The 21026-nt window shown below is 40.7% G+C and overlaps 1 protein-coding gene and 1 pseudogene across 6 annotated transcripts in view; both read right to left on the bottom strand.

The window, feature by feature from the left end:
- The window catches only part of SENP2 (SUMO specific peptidase 2), a 47890-nt gene that overhangs the window by 7861 nt on the left and 19003 nt on the right, over positions 1-21026 (bottom strand). For 4 of the 6 annotated variants that reach the window (XR_001828048.1, XM_017538399.1, XM_017538400.2 and 1 more), the window contains 9 exons: positions 17373-17541; positions 14222-14328; positions 12227-12321; positions 11327-11378; positions 10281-10344; positions 8657-8878; positions 6122-6253; positions 4134-4337; positions 2463-2542 (listed from right to left, as the gene is read on the bottom strand). Coding sequence is in view for 5 of the 6 variants with exons in the window: in XM_017538399.1 (XP_017393888.1) it covers positions 2463-2542; positions 4134-4337; positions 6122-6253; positions 8657-8878; positions 10281-10344; positions 11327-11378; positions 12227-12321; positions 14222-14328; positions 17373-17541 (1125 nt within the window). In the remaining variant the exon portion in view is untranslated. The remainder of the gene's footprint in view (positions 1-2462; positions 2543-4133; positions 4338-6121; positions 6254-8656; positions 8879-10280; positions 10345-11326; positions 11379-12226; positions 12322-14221; positions 14329-17372; positions 17542-21026) is intronic. The other 2 variants (XM_017538401.2, XM_017538406.1) reach the window with 2 other exon arrangements.
- Positions 18989-20369, bottom strand: LOC108311100 (annotated as a pseudogene).

The raw sequence follows: 21026 nt of genomic DNA, 5'->3' as shown, positions 1-21026 counted from the left end.
GGCAGGAGAATTGCCTGAACCCAGGAGGCGGAGGTTGCGGTGAGCCGAGATCGCGCCATTGCACTCCAGCCTGGGTAACATGAGTGAAACTCCGCCTCAAAAAGAACACACATGGGCTGGTGCGGTGGCTCACGCCTGTAATCCCAACACTTTGGGAGGCTGAGGTGGGTGGATCACATGAGGTTAGGAGTTCAAGAGCAGCCTGGTCAACATGGCAAAACCCCTCTCTACTAAAAACACAAAAATTAGCTGAGCGTGGTGGTGCGCATTTTAATCTCAGCTATTTGGGAGGCACGATAATCACTTGAACCCAGGAGGTGGAGATGGAGGTGGTGGTGAGCCGAGATTGTGCCACTGCACTCCAGCCTGGGCAACAGAGACAGACTCTGTCTCAAAAAAAAAAAAAAAAAGAACATGCATGAATCCTGACTGGCTCCTGGACTAGGAGTAGGTGGGCTATATAAAATAACTGAAGAAATTAGAATATGGACAATATATGACATATTATTGAGTGTTAATATTCTTAAGTGTTATAATGACACTGTGGTTATGTAGAAAAATTTCCATATCCTTAGAGTAATACAAAGTATTTAGAGTGATTAATTAAATTCACATCTAGAAAGTTGTCATGGTTAACAACCTAAGTGTCTTGGTTTTTATCCTTAACGTGCATGTAAGATAAGCCAGCGTTAGAACATGGCACACATTTTCAATGGTGCAATATTGCTCCCAAGGTGGTAAAAACTGGTTCTTGGGAGGCAAAAATCTTAAGAGTGATTTAAAGCTCTCTAAAGCTCAACTCAACAAGTAAGTCTTATTCCCTGATATTATTTTCTCTTGTTATAGAGAAATGAATTGAATTTTTCACTCTGGGGCAAGGGTGAAAATGAAAAAGGAAAAACGTTGAGAAAAACTGGACTAGTACCATCAAGAAAGGGAGCAGGGCCTCCGATACCATCAGAGCATTTCAACTTAAGAAAAACGTCTGAATGTGCCAGGGGCAGTGGCCCACGCCTGTCATCCCAGCACTTTGGAAGACTAAGGCAGGTAGATCACTTGAGGTCAGGAGTTCGAGGCCAGCCTGGCCAACATGGTGAAACCCTGTCTCTTATAAAAATACAAAAATTATCCAGGTGTGTTGGCGTGTGCCTGTAATCCCAGCTTCTCGAGAGGCTGAGGCACGAGCATCACTTGAACCTGGGAGGCAGAGGTTGCAGTGAGCTGAGACTGCGCCACTGCACTGGGCGACACAGACTCCAATTTAAAAAAAAAAAGTATGAATTTTCAAATCCTGTTATAAGCAGTATATCAAAGTGTACTGTATGATCCCAGTAAGAACATTTCTTTACATGGGATAATATATGTATATGTGTGAACACAAATGTATGTGTGTACAATTTATACAAAGAAAAGACTAGAAGAGAATAATCATAAACAATTTGGTGTATCTTATGATTTTTAGAAATTTCTTCTCTAGCCGGGCGCGGTGGCTCAAGCCTGTAATCCCAGCACTGTGGGAGGCCGAGGCGGGTGGATCACGAGGTCAAGAGATAGAGACCATCCTGGTCAACATGGTGAAACCCCGTCTCTACTAAAAATACAAAAAATTAGCGGCTACTCAGGAGGCTGAGGCAGGAGAATTGCCTGAACCCAGGAGGCAGAGGTTGCGATGAGCCGAGATCGCGCCATTGCACTCCAGCCTGGGTAACAAGAGCGAAACTCCGTCTCAAAAAAAAAAAAAAAAAAAAAAAATTTCTTCTCTATACTTTTTATTCAAGATAAACAACCATAAATAAAAATAATCTTTTATACTAAAACAATATTGAATTACTGTTAATAACTTTTCTTCACAAGATTCATCTGTCCTTACTAAAGTTAAAAGAAGGAACTTCATTGCTTCTAGTGAGCACAAAAGGAAAAATGAACCCATCTTACTGATGCATTTTCTCACTTCATGTAACTACTTTACATAGCTAAGAAGTAGCTATGCTTTAAAGACAGGTCTCTATTATAGCAATTACTATTTAAAACAATCACCTACAAACCACACACTTCGAACACTGCCTCTGAGTTCTGAGATAAACCCAACTCTCATGGAAAGCATAAAGATATCAGTGGGCTAAGAATTTAAGGACTAATACTCCCCAACTAACAGTTCCTTAGAATATTCAGAATAATGTATCAATACCAAAGAAATCTAATTCAAATCACAGAATTCTAGTAAGATCAATTTTACATCATAACACATGACAAACTTGTTTTCAGTGATGGTACTAAACACATTTTCTCAGTTGAAGTCAGCTATTATTTTTAGACAAAAAAATAAAATGCATGCTAAGCCCTGAAATAGCCTTAACTATACATTAGACCACCATCCATACAGCTTCCTAGGATGAGATGGAAGAGAGATCACCTCAGCAGCGGGTAGTGAGGCGACAGTGAAGGTTTCAACATTTACTTACAGGAGAATCTCACAGATCCTGTGGCCCTTTTGTCCCATAGAATCCAGATATTTAAGACACTTTTTTCTTAGGTCTATCACCTATAATGGAGAAAGACAACATCCAGAAATATCTTAAATGTAAGAGGAGTGAGAATTTTACTTCCAAAAATAAAAGCATCTTTTAGAATATCAATGCATGTACCAATATAAATGGAGTTCTAAGTTACACTTAAAAAGTAACCTAGAACTCCATTTATATTGGTACATGTATTACATTTTTTAAAGATTTATCTTACGTATCTTTAGTAAAAAGTATATTTTTTAGTTGAAACATTAGTGGTCCTCTCAGTGATGAGATTTTTTGTTGTTTCTTTATATCTGTATCTTTCTTTCTTTCCTTCTCTTTTCTTTCTTTCTTGTTCTCTTTTTTCTTTTTAAGACAAGATCTCTGTCACCCAGGCTGGAGTGCAGTGGTGTGATCACGGCTCACTGCAGCCTCGACCTCCCGGGCTCAAGGGATCTTCCACTTCAGTCTCCCAAGTAGCTGGGACACAGGTATGCACCACCATGCCCAGCAAATTATTTAATTTTTGTATAGACAGGGTCTTGCCATGTTTCCCAGGCTGGTCTCAAACTTTTAGGCTCAAGCAACCCTTCCTGCCTCGACCTCCCAAAGTCTGGAATTATAGGCATGAGCCACTACACCTGGCTTTATATCTGCATTTTTTTTTTTTCAATAAACCTATACTATCTTATAAACAAAAATAAATAAATAACCCTTATGTGTACTAAGACTTTTTCCTGTTAAAAATGAAAGGTACTCAAGTACAAGGACTTTGTCTTCTGGCCTTCTAAGTTGTTCAACTCAAGAACTAAAAAGGAGGCCAGATACAGTAGCTCACCCATCATTCTGAGGCTGAGGTGGAAGGACTGCTTAAAGCCAGGAGCTCAAGACTAGAGACTCTGTCTCCACACACAAAAAAATAATAATTAAAAAAAATTAACCAGGCATACTTGTGCATGTCCGTAGTCCCAGGTACCTGGGAGGCCAAAGTAAGAAAATCACTTGTTCCCAGGAGGCTGAGGTTACAGTGAGCTATGGTTGTGCCACTGCACTCCAGCTTGGGTGGCAGAATGAGACCCTGTCTCTAAAAATAAAAAAATAAAAATAATAAAGGCTATGCATGGTGGCTCACACCTGTAATCCCAGCACTTTGCAAAGCTGAGGCAAGAGAACCACTTGAGGCCAGGAGTTGGATACCAACCAGGGCAACATACAAGACTCCATCTTGCCAAATAAATAAATAAATAAATAAAATTAGCCAAGCATGGTGGACCATGACTATAGTCCTAGTTACTCAGGAGGCTAAGGCAGGAGGATCGCTTGAGTCCAGGAGTTCCAAGCTACAATGAGCTATGATCACACCAATTCACTTCAACCTAGGCAACAGAGCGAAGCCTGGTCTCTCATTTTAAAAAATAGTAAAAAAATTTTTTAAATAATAAATAAAGAACTAAAAAGGTTTGGGTGAAGGCGGGGGCATTAAGAAAAAAATAAGGAGACTCTGCAGAGTATGCTTATAACATATACTACTGTTCTTTATACCCTGGGCAGAAAAGGGGAGCATTCTTTTTTAAAAATGGTCTTTATTCAAAGTCCAACAATTAACTATTAACCTTCTCTACTCACCACCAGGCTCCAATGTACCTTCCGATGAATAGGCACCAGAATAATTTCTTGTTCAAAGAGATTTACCCCTTTGGTCCATCTTTTCACTGCTTGGTAACCCCCAGACTTTAATTTAGGATAGAAGAAAGTACTGAATACATGAAGTGCTGGATAGCCTTGCTTTTTATTTCTTTCCACCAGAAGATTCATGTAAAAATTAATGACCTATAAAATACCAAGGGAGTGAAAGCTGGAACATGACAAATACATTATCAAAACTAAATTTCTACCTGAATAAGGACAAATTTGAAGGTAAGGTACTAAAGAAGAGGATAGGGCTGGGCGCGGTGGCTCATGCCTGTAATCCCAGCACTTTGGGAGGCTGAAGCAGGTGGTTCCCCTGAGGTCAGGAGTTCAAGACCAGCCTGGCCAACATGGTGAAACACCATCTCTACTAAAAATACAACAATTAGCAGGGTATGGTGGCAGGCGCCACCATCTCAAAAAAAAAAGGGGGGGGGGGGCGGATAAAAGGACTGTCTAAAGAAAATGACAGCAAAAAAAGTGATCAGTGCAAAATGAGACACATGAAAAAGGAATGAAAACTACTTTTTTTTTTTTTTTTGAGACAGAGTCTCACTCTGTTACCCAGGCTGTCAGCTTACGCAACCTCTGACTCCTGATTCAAGGGATTCTCCTGCCTCAGCCCCCCAAGTAACTGGGACTACATGTACACGCCACCATGCCTGGCTAATTTTTTTTATTTTTAGTAGAGACGGGGTTTCACCATATTGGTCAGGCTGGTCTCAAACTCCTGACCTTGTGATCCACCTGTTGGCCTCCCAAACTGCTGGGATTACAGCATGAACCACCGCATCCGGCTGAAACCATACTTTTAAGGCATGTGAGTAACAATAGCCGGAAGAAGGAATTCAAGAAGAAAGTCTGTATAATAATGAAAAGATCTACATAATTGTATCACACCAAAAAATGCATAAATATTAACAGGAAGTGAATTTTACTGCATCTAAATTAGACTTCAATTTAAAAATATTAACTGGAAGGACATACACCAAAATATTAACATTTTATTTTTGAGTGGTAGTACTTTTGAACAGTCATTTTTTTAGTTTTCCTGTATTTTCCAAATTTTCTACAATAAACAAATTACACTTATCTTGTAAAACAAAACATTCCTGTTTTCAGTGAATCTGTTTATAAGTAACTAATCATAGGGGAAACAGGAAGGGAGGCAAAGAGAGAAGATGCAGGGGCTGCAGTGAGGGAAAAAACCCACCAGAAAATTGTCAAGAAGAACTTAAGAGCCAGCTTTTGCTAAATATATTAAGGATACAAGAGACAAGTCAGGCAAAATTTTTCAGTTAATGGGAGGCCAAGGTGGGTGGATCACCTGAGGTCAGGAGTTTGAGACCAACCTGGCCAACATGGTGAAACCCCATCTCTACTAAAAATACAAAACTTAGCTGGGCATGGAGGTGGGTGCCTGTAATCCCAGCTACTTGGGAGGCTGAGGTAGGGGGATCACTTGAACCCAGTATTGGAGTTGCAGTGAGCTGAAAATCGCACCATTGCACTCCACCTGGACGACAAGAGCAAAATTCCATCTTAAAGAACAAAGAAAAATACACACAGTATATAATAATCAACATATCCCTTTATTACTCAAAAAATAAAGCAGCTACTATAAGAATTCACCTAAAATATAATACCACTTGCTGCTTCCTCCCATTCATCCGCTGTGCCCAGGGTTTATTGGAGACTAGTAAATGAAGAGGTGGATGCAACAAAGTACAAATGCAGAAAAGGGAAACATCACCAATTCCAGGCAGAACATCAGATTTCACCAGCTTTTTAAGATTTAAGATGTCTTTGTTTTAATTATAACTAAAAGTTACTCTACCAACCCCTATAACTGGGTAGGAGTCAATGTGATTATAGATAATAGTTAAACTTCATGATAGCCAAAAGGGGGAGAGAATCTGACTTACTTCATCATTGAGCCAGTGATAATTCTTTAATGTCTGGATGTCTCCTCGAGTGATTCGCAATTTGAAAGCACTACTTAGGATTTCATCCTGTGGGCCATGGCCTAAGGCGTTACTGATTTCCTTTTCCATGTCCTGAATTAGAAAGTCCAAAGGTTACTATTTTAATATAGAACCATTATCAGTTATTGAAAAATCTGAGCTGAAAAAAGTTTTACATCTCAGCAGCACCTGACTCTTGAGAAAAATATACCATCAGAGACCTACTAAACTACAGTATGAAAAAAATTTATCCTTATTTTTTTATTAATAGAGATGGGGCCTGATTAATTGCCCAAGTTGGCTGCAAACTCCTGGGCTCAAGCAAAACCCGTCCTGGCCTCTCAAAGTCCTGGGATTCTAGGCATGAGCCACCGCGCCAGCCCTGAAAATATTTTAACTTATAACTACAAAGCAGTCTTCGTAATATTTACAATAAATGCTGGTTCAATTAGTAGCTTGTGGAAACAATAATAATAATTATTTACATCTAAAGTATGGTCTCAATTATCCTACTACCAGGTATTAAGCACTATAAGCCAAACATGGTGTTAGATACTTGAAACACATTCTTACTTGTTGGAAGGGTATCACTACCATTTTATAGAAGAGAAAATTGAAGTTCAGAGAATTTATTTTACATATTTAAAGTCATATAATTATTAAAAGGTAGAATGAAGATTTGAACCCAGGTATGTCTAATTTACTGGCCTTTACTCCTTTCATAATACTAAAACCCTGATTTCCACTCTAAGCTTTTTTTGGTTTGTTTTTGACACAGAGTCTCACTGTGTCACCCAGGCTGGAAATCTCAGCTGACTACAACCTGCCTCCCACATGCAAGTGATTTTCATGCCTCAGCCTCCTGATTAGCTGGGTTTACAGACATGTGCCACCATGCCGGCCATTTTTTGTATTTTTGGTAAAGACAGGGTTTCACCATGTTGGCCAGGCTAGTCTTAAACTTCTAACCTCAAGTAATCTGCCTGCTTCGGCCTCCCAAAGTGCTGGGATTACAGGCATGAGCCACCACACCCAGCCTCTCCTTTAAAATTTTAAAACATCAAAATAAGATTAGGACATCTAAGGGGTCATACCATCCTTTTTGACAGAGAATAAGCAAACAGGCAGAAACTTGGAAACCAGACAGCAGTCTAGCAATTGACTATGGAATAAATGGCTTCAACATACTAAGGAATAATATGGGCCAGGCATGGTGGCTCACACCTGTAATCCCAGCAATTTGGGAGGCTGAGGCAGGCAGATCATGAGGTCAAGAGTTTGAGACCAGCTTGGCCAATATGGTGAAACCCTGTCTCTACTGAAAAATACAAAAATTAGCCAGGCATGATGACATGCTCCTGTTGTCCCAGCTACTCGGGAGGCTGAGGCAGGAGAAGTGCTGGAACCCAGGAGGCAGAGGTTGCATTGAGCCGAGATTATGCCATTGCACTCCAGCCTGGGCAACAGGGTGAGACTCTGTCTCAAAAAAAAAGAAAAATAAAAGAATTATGCAGATAAATGCATTATTTAAGATACAAAGCTAGATCTATAAACTCACTAAAAATTATTTCCCTCCAGGCCAGGCATGGTGGCTCATGCCTGTAATCCCGGCACTTTGGGAGGCCTCGAGAGGCAGGTGAGTCACCTGAGGTCAGGAGTTTGAGACCTGCCTGACCAACATAGTGAAACCCCCTCTCTACTAAAAATACAAAAATTAGCTGGGCATGGTGGTGGGTGCCTGTAGTCCCAGCTACTCAGGAGGCTGAGGCAGGAGAACTGCTTGAACCCAGGAGGCGGAGGTTGCAGTGAGTCAGGATGGTGCCACTGCACTCCAACATGGGCAACAACAGCGAAACTGTCTCAAAAAATAATAATTATTATTATTTTCCTCTAAATATTTTTACTACTGCTTCCTCCCACTGCACATAGTTTCGCTGTTTTATGGATCTCTCTCTCCACCTGCATGCCCAATATAATAGTAAGTATTCAAGAGAGAATCACCTACTAGATTCCTAATGTAGAGGAAGCCAAGATGTGGGTGCATCTTTAAAATAAGAATTTTAACTACTTTGATTCTTTACGTTCTGTAAATTTTTACTATTTTCAAATGCAATAATCAACAAAAGGGACATTTTAGTAAACTATAATCACTTTTTAAAAAAATGCAGTGGACTTATTCCTAATTCCAAACCTATACTATATAACTCACTCAACATATTTGAAGAATTCAACAAAGAATTTGTTGAATTCCAAGATATGTGATGACTGTGTCAACTCACATTTGCTGAATATCAATTTGATCCCTTAGGCCAATAACGATCATGCCTAACTAATGATCAGTGTAGCCAAAGTACATAAATAGATCATGGACCTGATTTGTTTTCATATATTCATCCTTAGCCTGGAGAAAGTCTTCAAAACAAAACATTCAAGTTTAGAAGAACTGAGCTTATTTAAAGACATGCCTCTTTTTAGGATCAATACAAAGAACAATACCTCTGTAAGTTCAAGGAGATCATCCGTTCTTCTGTCCCTCTCTTTGCCTGAGCAATTCTTTTCCTTTGTCTCAATTATTGACACTTTCCTCCTGAGTAAGCCATTGCTTCCACTGCCCAGGCGGAGTCGGGCCGACACTTCTTCTGATAGGTCAGGCTCCAGCTGGTATCCCCTCCTCTGATCAAAAAAGCATCTAAATTCTACTGACATGTTTGATACTTGCTAATATAAATACAGATAACACATGAAATATAAAACTGTCAGTAATGTGAAAGAAAAGAGAATTAGCAAATCCCCCAAATGAGTAGATTTATCATATCTGCCTGTCCCTGCAAGGGGAAACAAAAAAACTCCAGACCTAAGACTCACAGGATACCTCAGTTACAAACCATGAAACAGAACACTCACCACCTTCCCTGGAAGGAGCAAGAAAAGTATTTTCAGTTCTCCTATCATAATTAAAAATAGTATGTTTAAAAGATTATTTTGAAAGTTTTAAATAGCAAAAAATATGACCCACAATCCCACCCTCAGAACAAATCCCTACTATCTTTATGTTAACTAAACTTGGTTCTAGCTTATCCTTGTAAGAAGTCATTTTATATTACAGAAAATGCACAAAACATTAATGTACCACTTAATTCATTTTTGTAAAATGAACACCTATATAACCACCATTGTGGTAAACAAATAGAATTCTGCCAGCACCCTAAAGCATTATCAGAGATGTATGATTTTTAAGAAATTCTCCATAAGAAGCCATAAAATGTAGGTAAAGTGTTGGTATGGAGGTAGGTTCATCTCTCATAAACAAAGGTGGCTACTGTACAGAGGCAAAACTCCAGCAACTCAGAAAGAAGAAAAAGGTTGTATATTTTCAATACTTGCTTTTTTTTTTTTTTTTTTTTAAAGAGACAGTCTCGTTCTGTCACTCAAGCTGGAGTACAGTGGTGTGATCACAGCTCACTGCAGCCTTGATCTCCTGGGCTCAAGCGATCCTCCTGTCTTAGCTTCCCAAGTAGCTGAGACTACAGATGTGCCATCATGCCTGGCTAATTTTTAAGACAGTCTCACTATGTTGCCCAGGCTGGTCTCAAACTCCTAGGCTCCAGATCCTCCTGCCTTGGCCTCCCAAAGTTCTGGGATTATAGGCATGAGCCACTGTGCCTGGCTGGCTTACTGCTTTCTTAAAGAAAACAACAGAAGTAACAATCCAAGTAATATATATAAAATTTTTCTTCTTTTTCATGGGTACCAAAACATAAGTTATGTAAGTAAATGGATATCTAATTTTTTTTTTTTCTTGAGACGGAGTTTCACTCTTGTTGCCCAGGCTGGAGTGCAATGAGAGAATCTCGGCTCACCGCAACCTCCACCTCCTGGGTTCAAGCGATTCTCCTGCCTCAGCCTCTCAAGTAGCTGGAAGTACAGGCATGTGCCACAGGCATGCCTGGATACTTTTTTTATTTTTAGTAGAGACAGGGTTTCTACATGTTGGTCAGGCTGGTCTCAAACTCCCGACCTGAGGTAATGTCCTGCTTTGGCCTCCCAAAGTGTTGGGATTACAGGCGTGAGCCATGCACCTGGCCTATGGATATCAGATTTAACTAGGATTTCTACTTACACTTTCATTTTCAAATCTGAGTCCAACCATCTTTTCTGTATCAGAAATTTTCCCCTTTGAACACCTAAGGAAAATAATTGAGAGATGATAGATTTCTGCTAGATGACTCAAACCTAGCACATCCTAGATTTAGAAATAAGATTTCATAATCTGTAAATAAAAATTGCCTTTTTATATAATACTCTAAATCAAGAGCCAACAAACTTTTCTGAAAAAGCACAGACAGTATTTTAGGCTTGGCAGGTTTTATGGTCTTGGGCATATCGTGGCAATTCTACCACTGTAATTTAAAAGCAGCCATAGACAGTATGTAAATGAATGTGCACACTTCAATAGAAATGTACTATACAAAAATAGGCAAGTAGACCAGATTTGGTCCATAGGCTGTAATTTACAAACTCTGCTATAAACTATCATCCAAAAATCCTAAGGTATGCTGAACTGCCTTTATTGTTCTTTTTTTTTTTTTTTGAGACAGAGTTTCGCTCTTATTACCCAGGCTGGAGTGCAATGGCGCGATCTCGGCTCACCGCAACCTCCGCCTCCTGGGTTCAGGCAATTCTCCTGCCTCAGCCTCCTGAGTAGCTGGGATTACAGGCACGCACCACCATGCCCAGCTAATTTTTTGTAGTTTTAGTAGAGATGGGGTTTCACCATGTTGACCAGGACGGTCTCGATCTCTTGACCTCGTGATCCACCCGCCTCGGCCTCCCAAAGTGCTGGGATTACAGGCTTGAGCCACCGCGCCCGGCCGCCTTTATTGTTCTTATCCTAAAGACACAGATCTCTAGATATCCCCACTCCACCCACACTCCTATCTAAGAATCATGCGTTTCTCCCAACCCCTGATGCCTGGGAGATAAAGGGCACCCCCCAACCCACCAAGGTAGGGTGGGCATCTGACCCAAGAGCTAGCTACCTATCTACTCATATATGCTGACCAACTACCAGAAATGAAAAGAGTTCACAATTCCTCAGAACTACTTACTCATAAATACAGCTGATAAAGAAAATATATATGAAAGTGTAGAATGAACTGAATGTACCTCTTTTCACTTCTCAATGAACATAGAGGTCCCCTTGTTTCAACAAGTCTATCTGTGAGGATGGCAAAGAAAAGATTAAATGTTTCCTTCATTAATTAATAATATAGTCAGAATTTCAGCTTACCGAGTTTCCACAATATCAAGGCAATTCTTCAACAATGAAATGCTACAGTGAATTCCAAAGATACTAGCCTCCTTATAAACTAAGTTGCCTAAAAAAAAAGTCTGTATCTCTTTGCTCTTTAAATATAATCTTTACTATAAACTGAGTGACATCTGCTCATTTGGTAAGCTGTCATTTAGTGGACCGTCAGTGGAGAAATAGAAGGAAATTGATTTATAAAGAATATAATAAAATTTCAGCTCACAAAACATTTGCTACTATATAGGAGCTTAGGAATAATAGTTCAGAGTCATTTTATGAATCTACTTCATCTTGAAACAACTTTTTTACTAAACTCCTAGATAAGCCCCCTGTCAATTCTGTTAGATTTTTTTTTTTTTTTTTTGAGACGGTTTCACTCTGTCACCCAGGCTGGAGTGTAGTGGAGTGATCTCAGCTCACTGCAACCTCCACCTCCCAGGTTCGGGCGATTCTCCTGCCTCAGCCTCCTGAGTAGCTGAGACTACAGGCGAGTGACACCACGCCTGGCTGATTTTTGTATTTTTAGTAGAGATGGGGTTTCACCATGTTGGCCAGGCTGGTCTCAAACTCCTGTCCTCAGGTGATCCACCTGCCTTGGCCTCCCAAAGTGCTGGGATTACAGGCATGAGCCACCACGCCTGGCCCAATGCTGCGAGATTTGACAGTATTTTGGTATACCATTTTCTACCTCACATGAACACTCTAACATGAACTAAGGTCAATATATTAAGACAAGGCTAAATCTGGGAACTCACATTGTTTTGGAACAAATTGTGTTGTTTTGACTCCATGATTTTGCTCTTCCCCCCAGCCTTTGGTCTTTAATGTGTCCATCTGACTTCTTTGAGAACTTAAAAACACAAAAAGTGAGGGATATCAGATACAAAAGCAAAGTCTACCATAATATGCATTATCTCTGTCCACCAAGCTTCTCCAAATAGGGGTTATTAATTACCCTATTATATCAAATTATGACAGAAAGGAAGCTACTATCTGGGACTAGGATACCAGGAATCTAATCCTGATTCTAATATTTAAGCCAAGTTACCTATCCCCAAGTTTCTCTATTTGTAAAATCAGAGGTTCTAAATCCCCAGTGACACCTTAACTGAACAATCTCAGTGTGATAAAACTCAGATTAAAAGATAAAAAACTTTTTTTTTTTTTTTTTTTGAGACAGAGTTTCACTCATGTTACCCAGGCTGGAGTGCAATGGCGCAATCTCGGCTCACCGCAACCTCTGCCTCCTGGGTTCAGGCAATTCTCCTGCCTCAGCCTCCTGAGTAGCTGGGATTACAGGCACGCGCCACCATGCCCAGCTAATTTTTTGTAGTTTCAGTAGAGATGGGGTTTCACCATGTTGACCAGGATGGTCTCGATCTCTTGACCTCGTGATCCACCCGCCTCGGCCTCCCAAAGTGCTGGGATTACAGGCGTGAGCCACTGCACCCGGCCCCGATAAAAAACTTTTTAAGCTACATATTTAAATGGCCCTGAAACAATACATTACAAGCAGGAACTTTGTTTTGGTTTTTTTTTTGAGATGGAGTCTCGCTCCGTTGCCCAGGCTGGAGTACAGTGGTGTGATCTCTGCTGACTGAAACCTCCACCTTCAAGCGACTCTCCTGCCTCAGCCTCCCAAGCAGCTGGTATTACTGGTGCAGTGGTAGGCCGTGTGCAGTGGCTCACACCTATAATCCTCCCAGCACTCTTGGATGCTAAGGTGGGTGGATTACCTGAGGTTAGGAGGTCAAGACTAGCCTGGTGAAACCATGTCTCTAGTAAAAATACAAAAAATTAGCTGAGCATGGTGGTGGATGCCTGTAATCCCAGCTACTCGGGAGGCTGAGGCAGGAGAATTGCTTGTACCTGGGAGGCAGAGGTTACAGTGAGCCAAGATTGTGCCATTGCACTCCAGTCTGGGCAACAAGAGTGAAACTCCATCTCAAAAATTAAAAGTTAAATAGTATTGTGACTTTTTAACCTTCAATTTGCTATTATATAATTTCTGGGATCCTTGTGTATTTTTGCTCCACTTGTTAGAATGACCTAGTGTACCTCAATTCTGAGCTCACAGATTTTTTTGTCCTCCTTTCACAGACAAATGCAAGGCCAGCTATCACTTCTGCCACTCTCATCTATTAATATTTGCTCAAATCATTAGAGTATTTAATTAACAAGCCATATTATAAGGATAATTCTTATGACCTAGGAGACTTTAATCTTGCCTCTAGCGGACTTCCAAATGTGCTAAGATTCAATCTCCATGATGCTGCAGGGACTAGGTGTGTCTCATGGGGTGGCGGTGAGGAAGGGGAAAGGAAAAAAGACAAAGGACCATAAGGAGATGAAGGAGAAAGGAAGGAAGGAAGGGAGATGGGAGAGATGGAGAGATGGGCAGGAGGGGGTGGGGAAGAGAGGTAGAGAGAGAGACTGTGGGAAATGTATGCTGAGGAGGTTGAAGAAACCCTGCCTCCTGATAGCTCTACCTCAACCAGTGAGCCACTTTGTTATGTAAGAGTTTCAAGTAACAGTTTACTTGAACAAAGGGTCCTAAAGGTAACATAAAATTTTACTTTGCAAAACCTCTGTTACATATTACCCGTTACTAGATAAATATAAAGGCAAATGACGGGGCTAGTTCTCTCAGGGTTAACTTCTTCTTTCAAATAAGGCCCTTCCCACCAATACCTTCTCCAAAACAAACAAAAAGGTGTCTAGCAAAGCATTATCTGTTAGCTCATTTTCACCTGTGATAATTTGAAGTCACAGGACATGTGACAGAGTTTCCATGACCACTTTCTTTAAGTCGTTCCAATAACCTTCGGTACTTCTCTCTTTCCTCTTTTTGAACACCCTAAATAAAAGAAAGCATGTTAGATAAGCACCAGCATATTAAACTTATAATTAAAAGACAAAATGTAGCCCATAGATGTGTTTTCTTTCCAACACTGTGTCTTTAATATTTCTCTGAATTACTAGCTTTATACATGTTTTTAAAAATCAAAAAATCTGGCCTCCTTTGGGAGTCCACAATCTATAGCTATGCAGGGCTATCTCGTTCAGATGGGCCACTGCTCTCCAGCCCACTTTACTCATGCTAACTGCTAGATTCTGATGGCATCTAGGTTTTTGACAGAACTGGGATGAATAGAATTAAGTTAACTACAAAAAAAACTCAGCAGAAATCATACCAAGAATATGTAGCTTCCAAAGTGAACTGGCCTCACCAACATCACCTGCAACCATCTATGGCCACATTCATAGACACTTTTTCAGCCCTTAAGTTACTTGATCTCTCTTCAGCATTTCACCATGCTGACCTGCCTTGCCTTCCTAGACAATAAGCTCTTCTGATTCTTTCTGTCTCCACTGCAGATTATTCCTTCTACCTACATACTAGTGGGTTTGCCCGTATCTCTTCTTGCACTACATTCCTTCCCTAAATAATCTCATCACCTCCCTTGATTTAAATAACATCAGTAGGTTAAAGATTCAGAAATGTGTCTCCTCCTCAAAATTCTCATCACTTATATCCACCCTCCAGGAAAGGTTTTCTTGTGGGTTTCACAGGGAGTTTAAACAATATCCAAAACTGGAGTCATCATCTTCCCCATGAACATAGGGTTATCTTGGTAACACAAAGTGATTCCCAAAACTGAAATCTGGGACTCAGACTCTCCTCTCTACTTTATATTACACTTAATCAACAGACATGTCCTTGCTAATACTACCTGCCAATATTTCTAGAGTGTATTTTCTACATATTCCCCTGTAGATAACTGCTCAGTCCCATTTTTGATTTCTCATCTAAGAGACTGAAATTTTTTTTTTTTTTTTGAGATGGAGTTTTACTCGTTACCCAGACTGGAGTGCAATGGCGCGATTTCGGCTCACCGCAACCTCCGCCTCCTGGGTTCAAGCAATTCTCATACCTCAGCCTCCCGAGTAGCTGGGACTACAGGCGTGCGCCACCATGCCCAGCTAATTTTTGTATTTTTAGTAGAGACGGGGTTTCACCATGTTGACCAGGATGGTCTCGATCTCTTGACTTCGTGATCCACCCGCCTCGGCCTCCCAAAGTGCTGGGATTATAGGCGTGAGCCACCGCACCTGGCCTGAGACTGAAATTTTTAACACCTCATCTTAAAACCCCTTTCAGGGCTCTGGTCCATTCCTCTCTCTGCCTGCTTATTGAATAGCAACTATTTATGTATAAGCTCCTGGAGGGGCAGGAACCGCATTTCATTTAATCTTGAATTGCTGACAACTAGCACAGTACCTGGGACCCAAATAAGTATTTCTCTGATGAACTAAATTAAACATGTGGCTCAGAAAACTAGTTAGCAAACTGAAATAGCTAATGGTCCTGGGGAGTGCCAGATACAGGAATAATTCTAAATTTTCCTGGAATAATGGAAATACTCAAACGGAAAGTAAAAAGATTGACTCTTCATCATGCTGAGTACTCTGAAATGTGACAGAAAAAGCAGAAATGCACTCAATTTACTTCCCTTCCTTAGTCACAGTTATTAAAGTTTGTAAAAAGAAACGAGTTAGGGCTGGATGCAATGGCTCACACTTGTAATCCCAGCAGTTTAGGGGGCCAAGGCCGGACGATTGCTTGAGACTGGAGTTTGAAACCAGCCTGGGCAACATAGCGAGACCCCATCTCTCCATATAGATAAATAACTTGGTAAATTTTTTTTAAAAAGCAGGTTAGACTAATTTAGGTAGCCAAAAAGAATCTAATCTTGGCTGGGTGTGGTGGCTCATGCCTGTAATCCCAGCACTCTGGGAGGCCAAGGCAGGTGGATCACCTGAGGTCAGGAGTTCGAGACCAGCCTGACCAACATGGAGAAAACCTAAAAATACAAAATTAGCCAGGAATAATGGCGCATACCCGTAATCCCAGCTACTAGAGGGGCTGAGGCAGGAGAATTGCTTGAATCTGGCAGGTGGAGGCTGCAGTGAGCTGAGATCACGCCATTGCACTCCAGCCTGGGCAACAAGAGCAAAACCCTGTCTCAAAAACAAACAAAAAAAACCCCGACTAATCCTATCCCTTCCTAATATGACTCCTTTTTCTTCCTTATGATAAAAATAACTACATTTTCAGGGTCACAGACAGATGAGAAAAAAAAAAAGACATCTAAATATTGACTAAATTATATGTGTATAGAACATCTGTAGGAGGATACATACAGGTATCAGAGGTTACTTGCTAAGTAGTAAACATGGTGATGGAAGCCAGGTATGGAAGAGAGTCTGGGAAACTTAGCCACTGTACATACTTTGGTACCTTTTGAAATATATAACATATGCTTGAACATGGGAGGCAGAGGTTGCAGTGAGCCAAGACTGTGCCACTGCACTCCAACATGGGTGTACTCCAGAGTCTCACTCCATCTCAANAAAAAAAAAAAAAAGCAAAAAAGAAATATATAACATAATTGATATATTATTTGCTCCCAAAAATATTCATTAGAAATTCTTTTTAGTCTTATGATTTTTATTACTCAAAAAAGTTTCATTTTTAAATTTAGCTGTCTGAGTGCTGTGTCTGTGCCTTCAACACTTTCACAACAGTTTTCAGCTCCCTGATAGGCAACATGCTTGATCCTGTCATGCACACATTTGGCACACATGGCCACTAAGGCCCTGCTATGTTCTGGACAATCTCATAAGAACTTTAGGTCTCATAGTACGAACCCCTCAAAGTCTACCTGGGCAGACGCCACATGTAGATTTTTGGTGCATTTGGGTTTGAGACAGCCTCATTTTGTTAGAGGCTCTATTACAGGAAAACCTACAATGGTATGTCAAATGTTGAACCATTCTGAGTTGGTTAGGAAGAGCTGTAAAATATTGTTTTAAAGAAATCAAGCTAACAATGCTTACCTCCTCCACAGTACAATGGGGGCGCCTCAGACCCTTGCCACTCTCTTCAGAAATCATCTCTGTTACAGCGGGTTCCTGAGGTTTCCACATGAAAGAACTCTCTGGATTACCTTTGCTATGGCGACGGCCACCTGGTCTTCTATTATAGCCTTCTGAATTCAAAGTAAAACTGAACAACGGAAAAAAAGAAGAAAAAGCTTATCACCAAGCTGCTTAAATTGCTAGAATCTAAGCTCCCAGACCATCCTGAGATTAAGTTGCCTTAGGTCAAGCTTGCTCCTGGCAAGTCAGACAACTACAATTGTGCAAGAGTTAGATCTATCCCTGCAGCAAATGGCACCCAGCATTCCACTATGGAATGTCTGTTTCTAATCACTAGAGCAGCCACACAAAGAAAGCCTCTGCCTTCTTCTTCATGCCCATTTCCAACCTCAACTCTAGATTCAGCTCTCCTACTGCACATACCCCTTTTGATACCTCGTTTTTCCTTTAGTCACTTGGAACCACTGAAATTAATTATTGGTGTGATTATTTGCTTAACGTCTATACTCAACACTAAACTTTAAATTCCATGAAAAGACATTACATCCTTTCACCACTGTATCTTAGTACAGGGTCTAAGCCAAAAAGGCACTCAAGAAATATCTGCTGAATGCCAAATTAATAAATGCTAAACGAACTGAAGCCTGGAATTCCTACCCAGTCACAGTTGCTGGTGACAAAATCTGCCTTTCCTGCCATTAGTGACAAACTGACAGCACCCCCCTCCTTCCTTGAGTGATGCTTTTGAAATGAATACCACTGATGTGGTATTTCTAAAAAAAAAAAAAAAAAGGCATAATCTGAAACAAATCATCAGTAAATATCAAACAAAATTAAAATATTAATGTCACTGAACACAAAGAGCAAGGAGTAGCTGCAGAATAAAGTAGATAAAAAATACATGAAAACTATGCGCAATACACAATCCTGCACTGGATCCTGTATCAGGAAAAAGAAAAGGCTGTACGAGAGAAATTAGACCTGTAGATTACATAATACCATTATATCAATGTTAATTTTCCTGATATTGGTAATCTGTGATCATGTAAATGAATGTCCTCATTCTTAAGAAACAGGCCAGGTGCTGTGGCTAAGCCTGTAATCCCAGCACTTTGGGAGGCCAAGGGGGCACATCATGAGGTCAACAGATCGAGACCATCCTGGCTAACCCCATCTTTACTAAAAATACAAAAAATTAGCCAGGCGTGGTGGCAGGTGCGTGTAGTCCCAGCTACGCAGGAGGCTGAGGCAGGAGAATCACTTGCAACCGGGAGGTGGAGGTTGCAGTGAGCTGAGATCGGGCCACTGCACTCCAACCAGGGAGCAAGACTCCATCTCAGAAAAAAAAAGGAATGAAAGAAAGACTTGACCAGGTGCAGTGGCTCAAGCCTGTAATCACAGCACCTTAGGAGTCTGAGGTGGGTGGATCACTAGATCAGGAGTTCAAGATCAGCCTGGTCAACATGGTGAAACCGCATCCCTACTAAAAATACAAAAATTAGCTGGGCGTGGTGGCATGCACCTGTAGTCCTAGCTACTCGGGAGGCTGAGGCAGGAGAGTCGCTTGAACCTGGGAGGCGGAGGCTGTAGTGAACTGAGATCGTGACACTGCACTCCAGCCTGGTGACAGAGAGAGACTCCGACTCAAAAAAATAAATAAATAAACAGACTCAAGTATTTAGGATTAAAGGGGCATGAATCAAAGACTCCCAAATGGTTCAAAACAGTATGTATGTCAGTATGTATGTATGAGAGAATGAAAAAGCAAATGTAGCAGAATGACAACTGGTGAATCTAGGTCAGGTTATTCACCTGATAGAGCTTCAAAACATATAAAGCCAAAAAACATGGAGCAAAAATTAACAAAGCTGAAGGAGAAATAGACAAAGCCACAATTATGGTAGAAAACTCAATTCCTCACTCATCAATCAATAAAAAAGTCGACAGAAAAATCACTAACACCTGTAAAACATTATCAACCAACCTGACCTGACATTTAGGTCATTCTACCCAACAACAGCATAATACCACTCAAGTGCACATGGACCATCATCCAACTGGTCACACTCTAGGCTATGAAACAAATATTAACAAAATGAAAAGAAATGAAATCATACAAAAATCATCTCTTTTTTTTTTTTCACTGTCTTAAATTGTTTATTAGGTATGAATTTTACAAACTTTACTTTTATTAGCGATAACGGTGGAGCTGGAGAGTATTGAGCCTTCTCCAAGCTACCTGGTGAGAACCACCAATAGTGTGGTGAAACTCAAGGCCCTTTTTTCAAGGCCACGACTCTTTCGGCCTGCCTATGTCAGCCCATGCATCTCCCTGTGCTTGCGGACTGGTTTGGTGATCCATTGGGTGTCAGGATTTTTTCTGATAGCTTTATGGAATGGATCAATGAGAATAACCTCAAAAAATCTGTATGTGGAATCTTCACCAACCCAGTAAGAACTCAGGACTCTTAAAGCCCCACAGTGGCGTCCAACTCACTCCTCTGCAACAAACTGATGGCTTCGAGCCAACTTTAGCTGGTTAACACCATGATGGACAGGCTTGCTGTAAGTTGCACCCCTAGGAACTGAGCGTTTTCGGCCACCACAGCAAACACGAAAACCCTATACATAACATAACCTTGCTTAGCCTTGTAGCTTAGTTGTCACGATTTATCAGGCCAGGTAGGGTAGGGAGCCCTGTGGAGAGCAGAGAGCTGGCGGTACTGCCAGTAGCGGACCCTCAGAAGAAATGCATGACATCAGACTGCTTCTTTCTCCATAGCTCCTGGATGTACTTGTATGCACCCATCTCGGCTTATTTGATGGCTGTCGCCAGATGGAAAAACAACAAAGCATATTCTCTAACCATAATAGAAGCAAACTAGAAATCAATAACAGAAAGATATCTGCAAAGTCCCAAATATTTGGAAATTAAAGAACATATTTCTATCCTTCTAAATTATAGGTCAAAGAGGAAGTAAAACAAACTGGAAAATATTTTTATTTACTTATTTATTTTATTGTATTATTATTATTATTATTTTGAGATGGAGTCTCACTGTGTTGCCCAGGCTGGAGTGCAGTGGCCTGATCTCAGCTCACTGCAACCTCTGCCTTCTGGGTTCAAGTGATTCTCCTGCCTCAGCCTCTCAAGTAGCTGGGATTACAGGCATGTCCCAGCACAGCCAGCTAATTTTTGTATTTTAGTGGAGATGGGGTTTCACCACGTTGGCCAGGCTGGTCTCAATCTCCTGACCTCAACTGATCTGCCTACCTTGGCCTCCCAAAGTGCTGGGATTACAGGTGTGAGCCACTGCGCCTGGCCTAGAAAATATTTTACATTTAATGAAAATGAAAACCAACATTTCAAAATGTTGACAAAAGCATCTAAGCAGTGCTTACAGGGAAAAAGCATTAAATGCTTAGAGAATAAGTTTATCTCTAACTATATATATAAAATCACAATATAATCACCAAATTTAGGAACTTTTGCAATAGTACATTGTAACATGTAGCCCAGATTCAAATATCTCTAAAGCTGTTAAAAAATAATCTTTGCCGGGCGCGGTGGCTCAAGCCTGTAATCCCAGCACTGTGGGAGGCCGAGACAGG

Source organism: Cebus imitator, unplaced genomic scaffold (assembly GCF_001604975.1).
Source record: "Cebus imitator isolate Cc_AM_T3 unplaced genomic scaffold, Cebus_imitator-1.0 Scaffold111, whole genome shotgun sequence".
In the NCBI taxonomy this organism is placed as follows: Eukaryota; Metazoa; Chordata; class Mammalia; order Primates; family Cebidae; genus Cebus; species Cebus imitator.
This window is presented reverse-complemented; position numbering and strand designations above follow the sequence as displayed.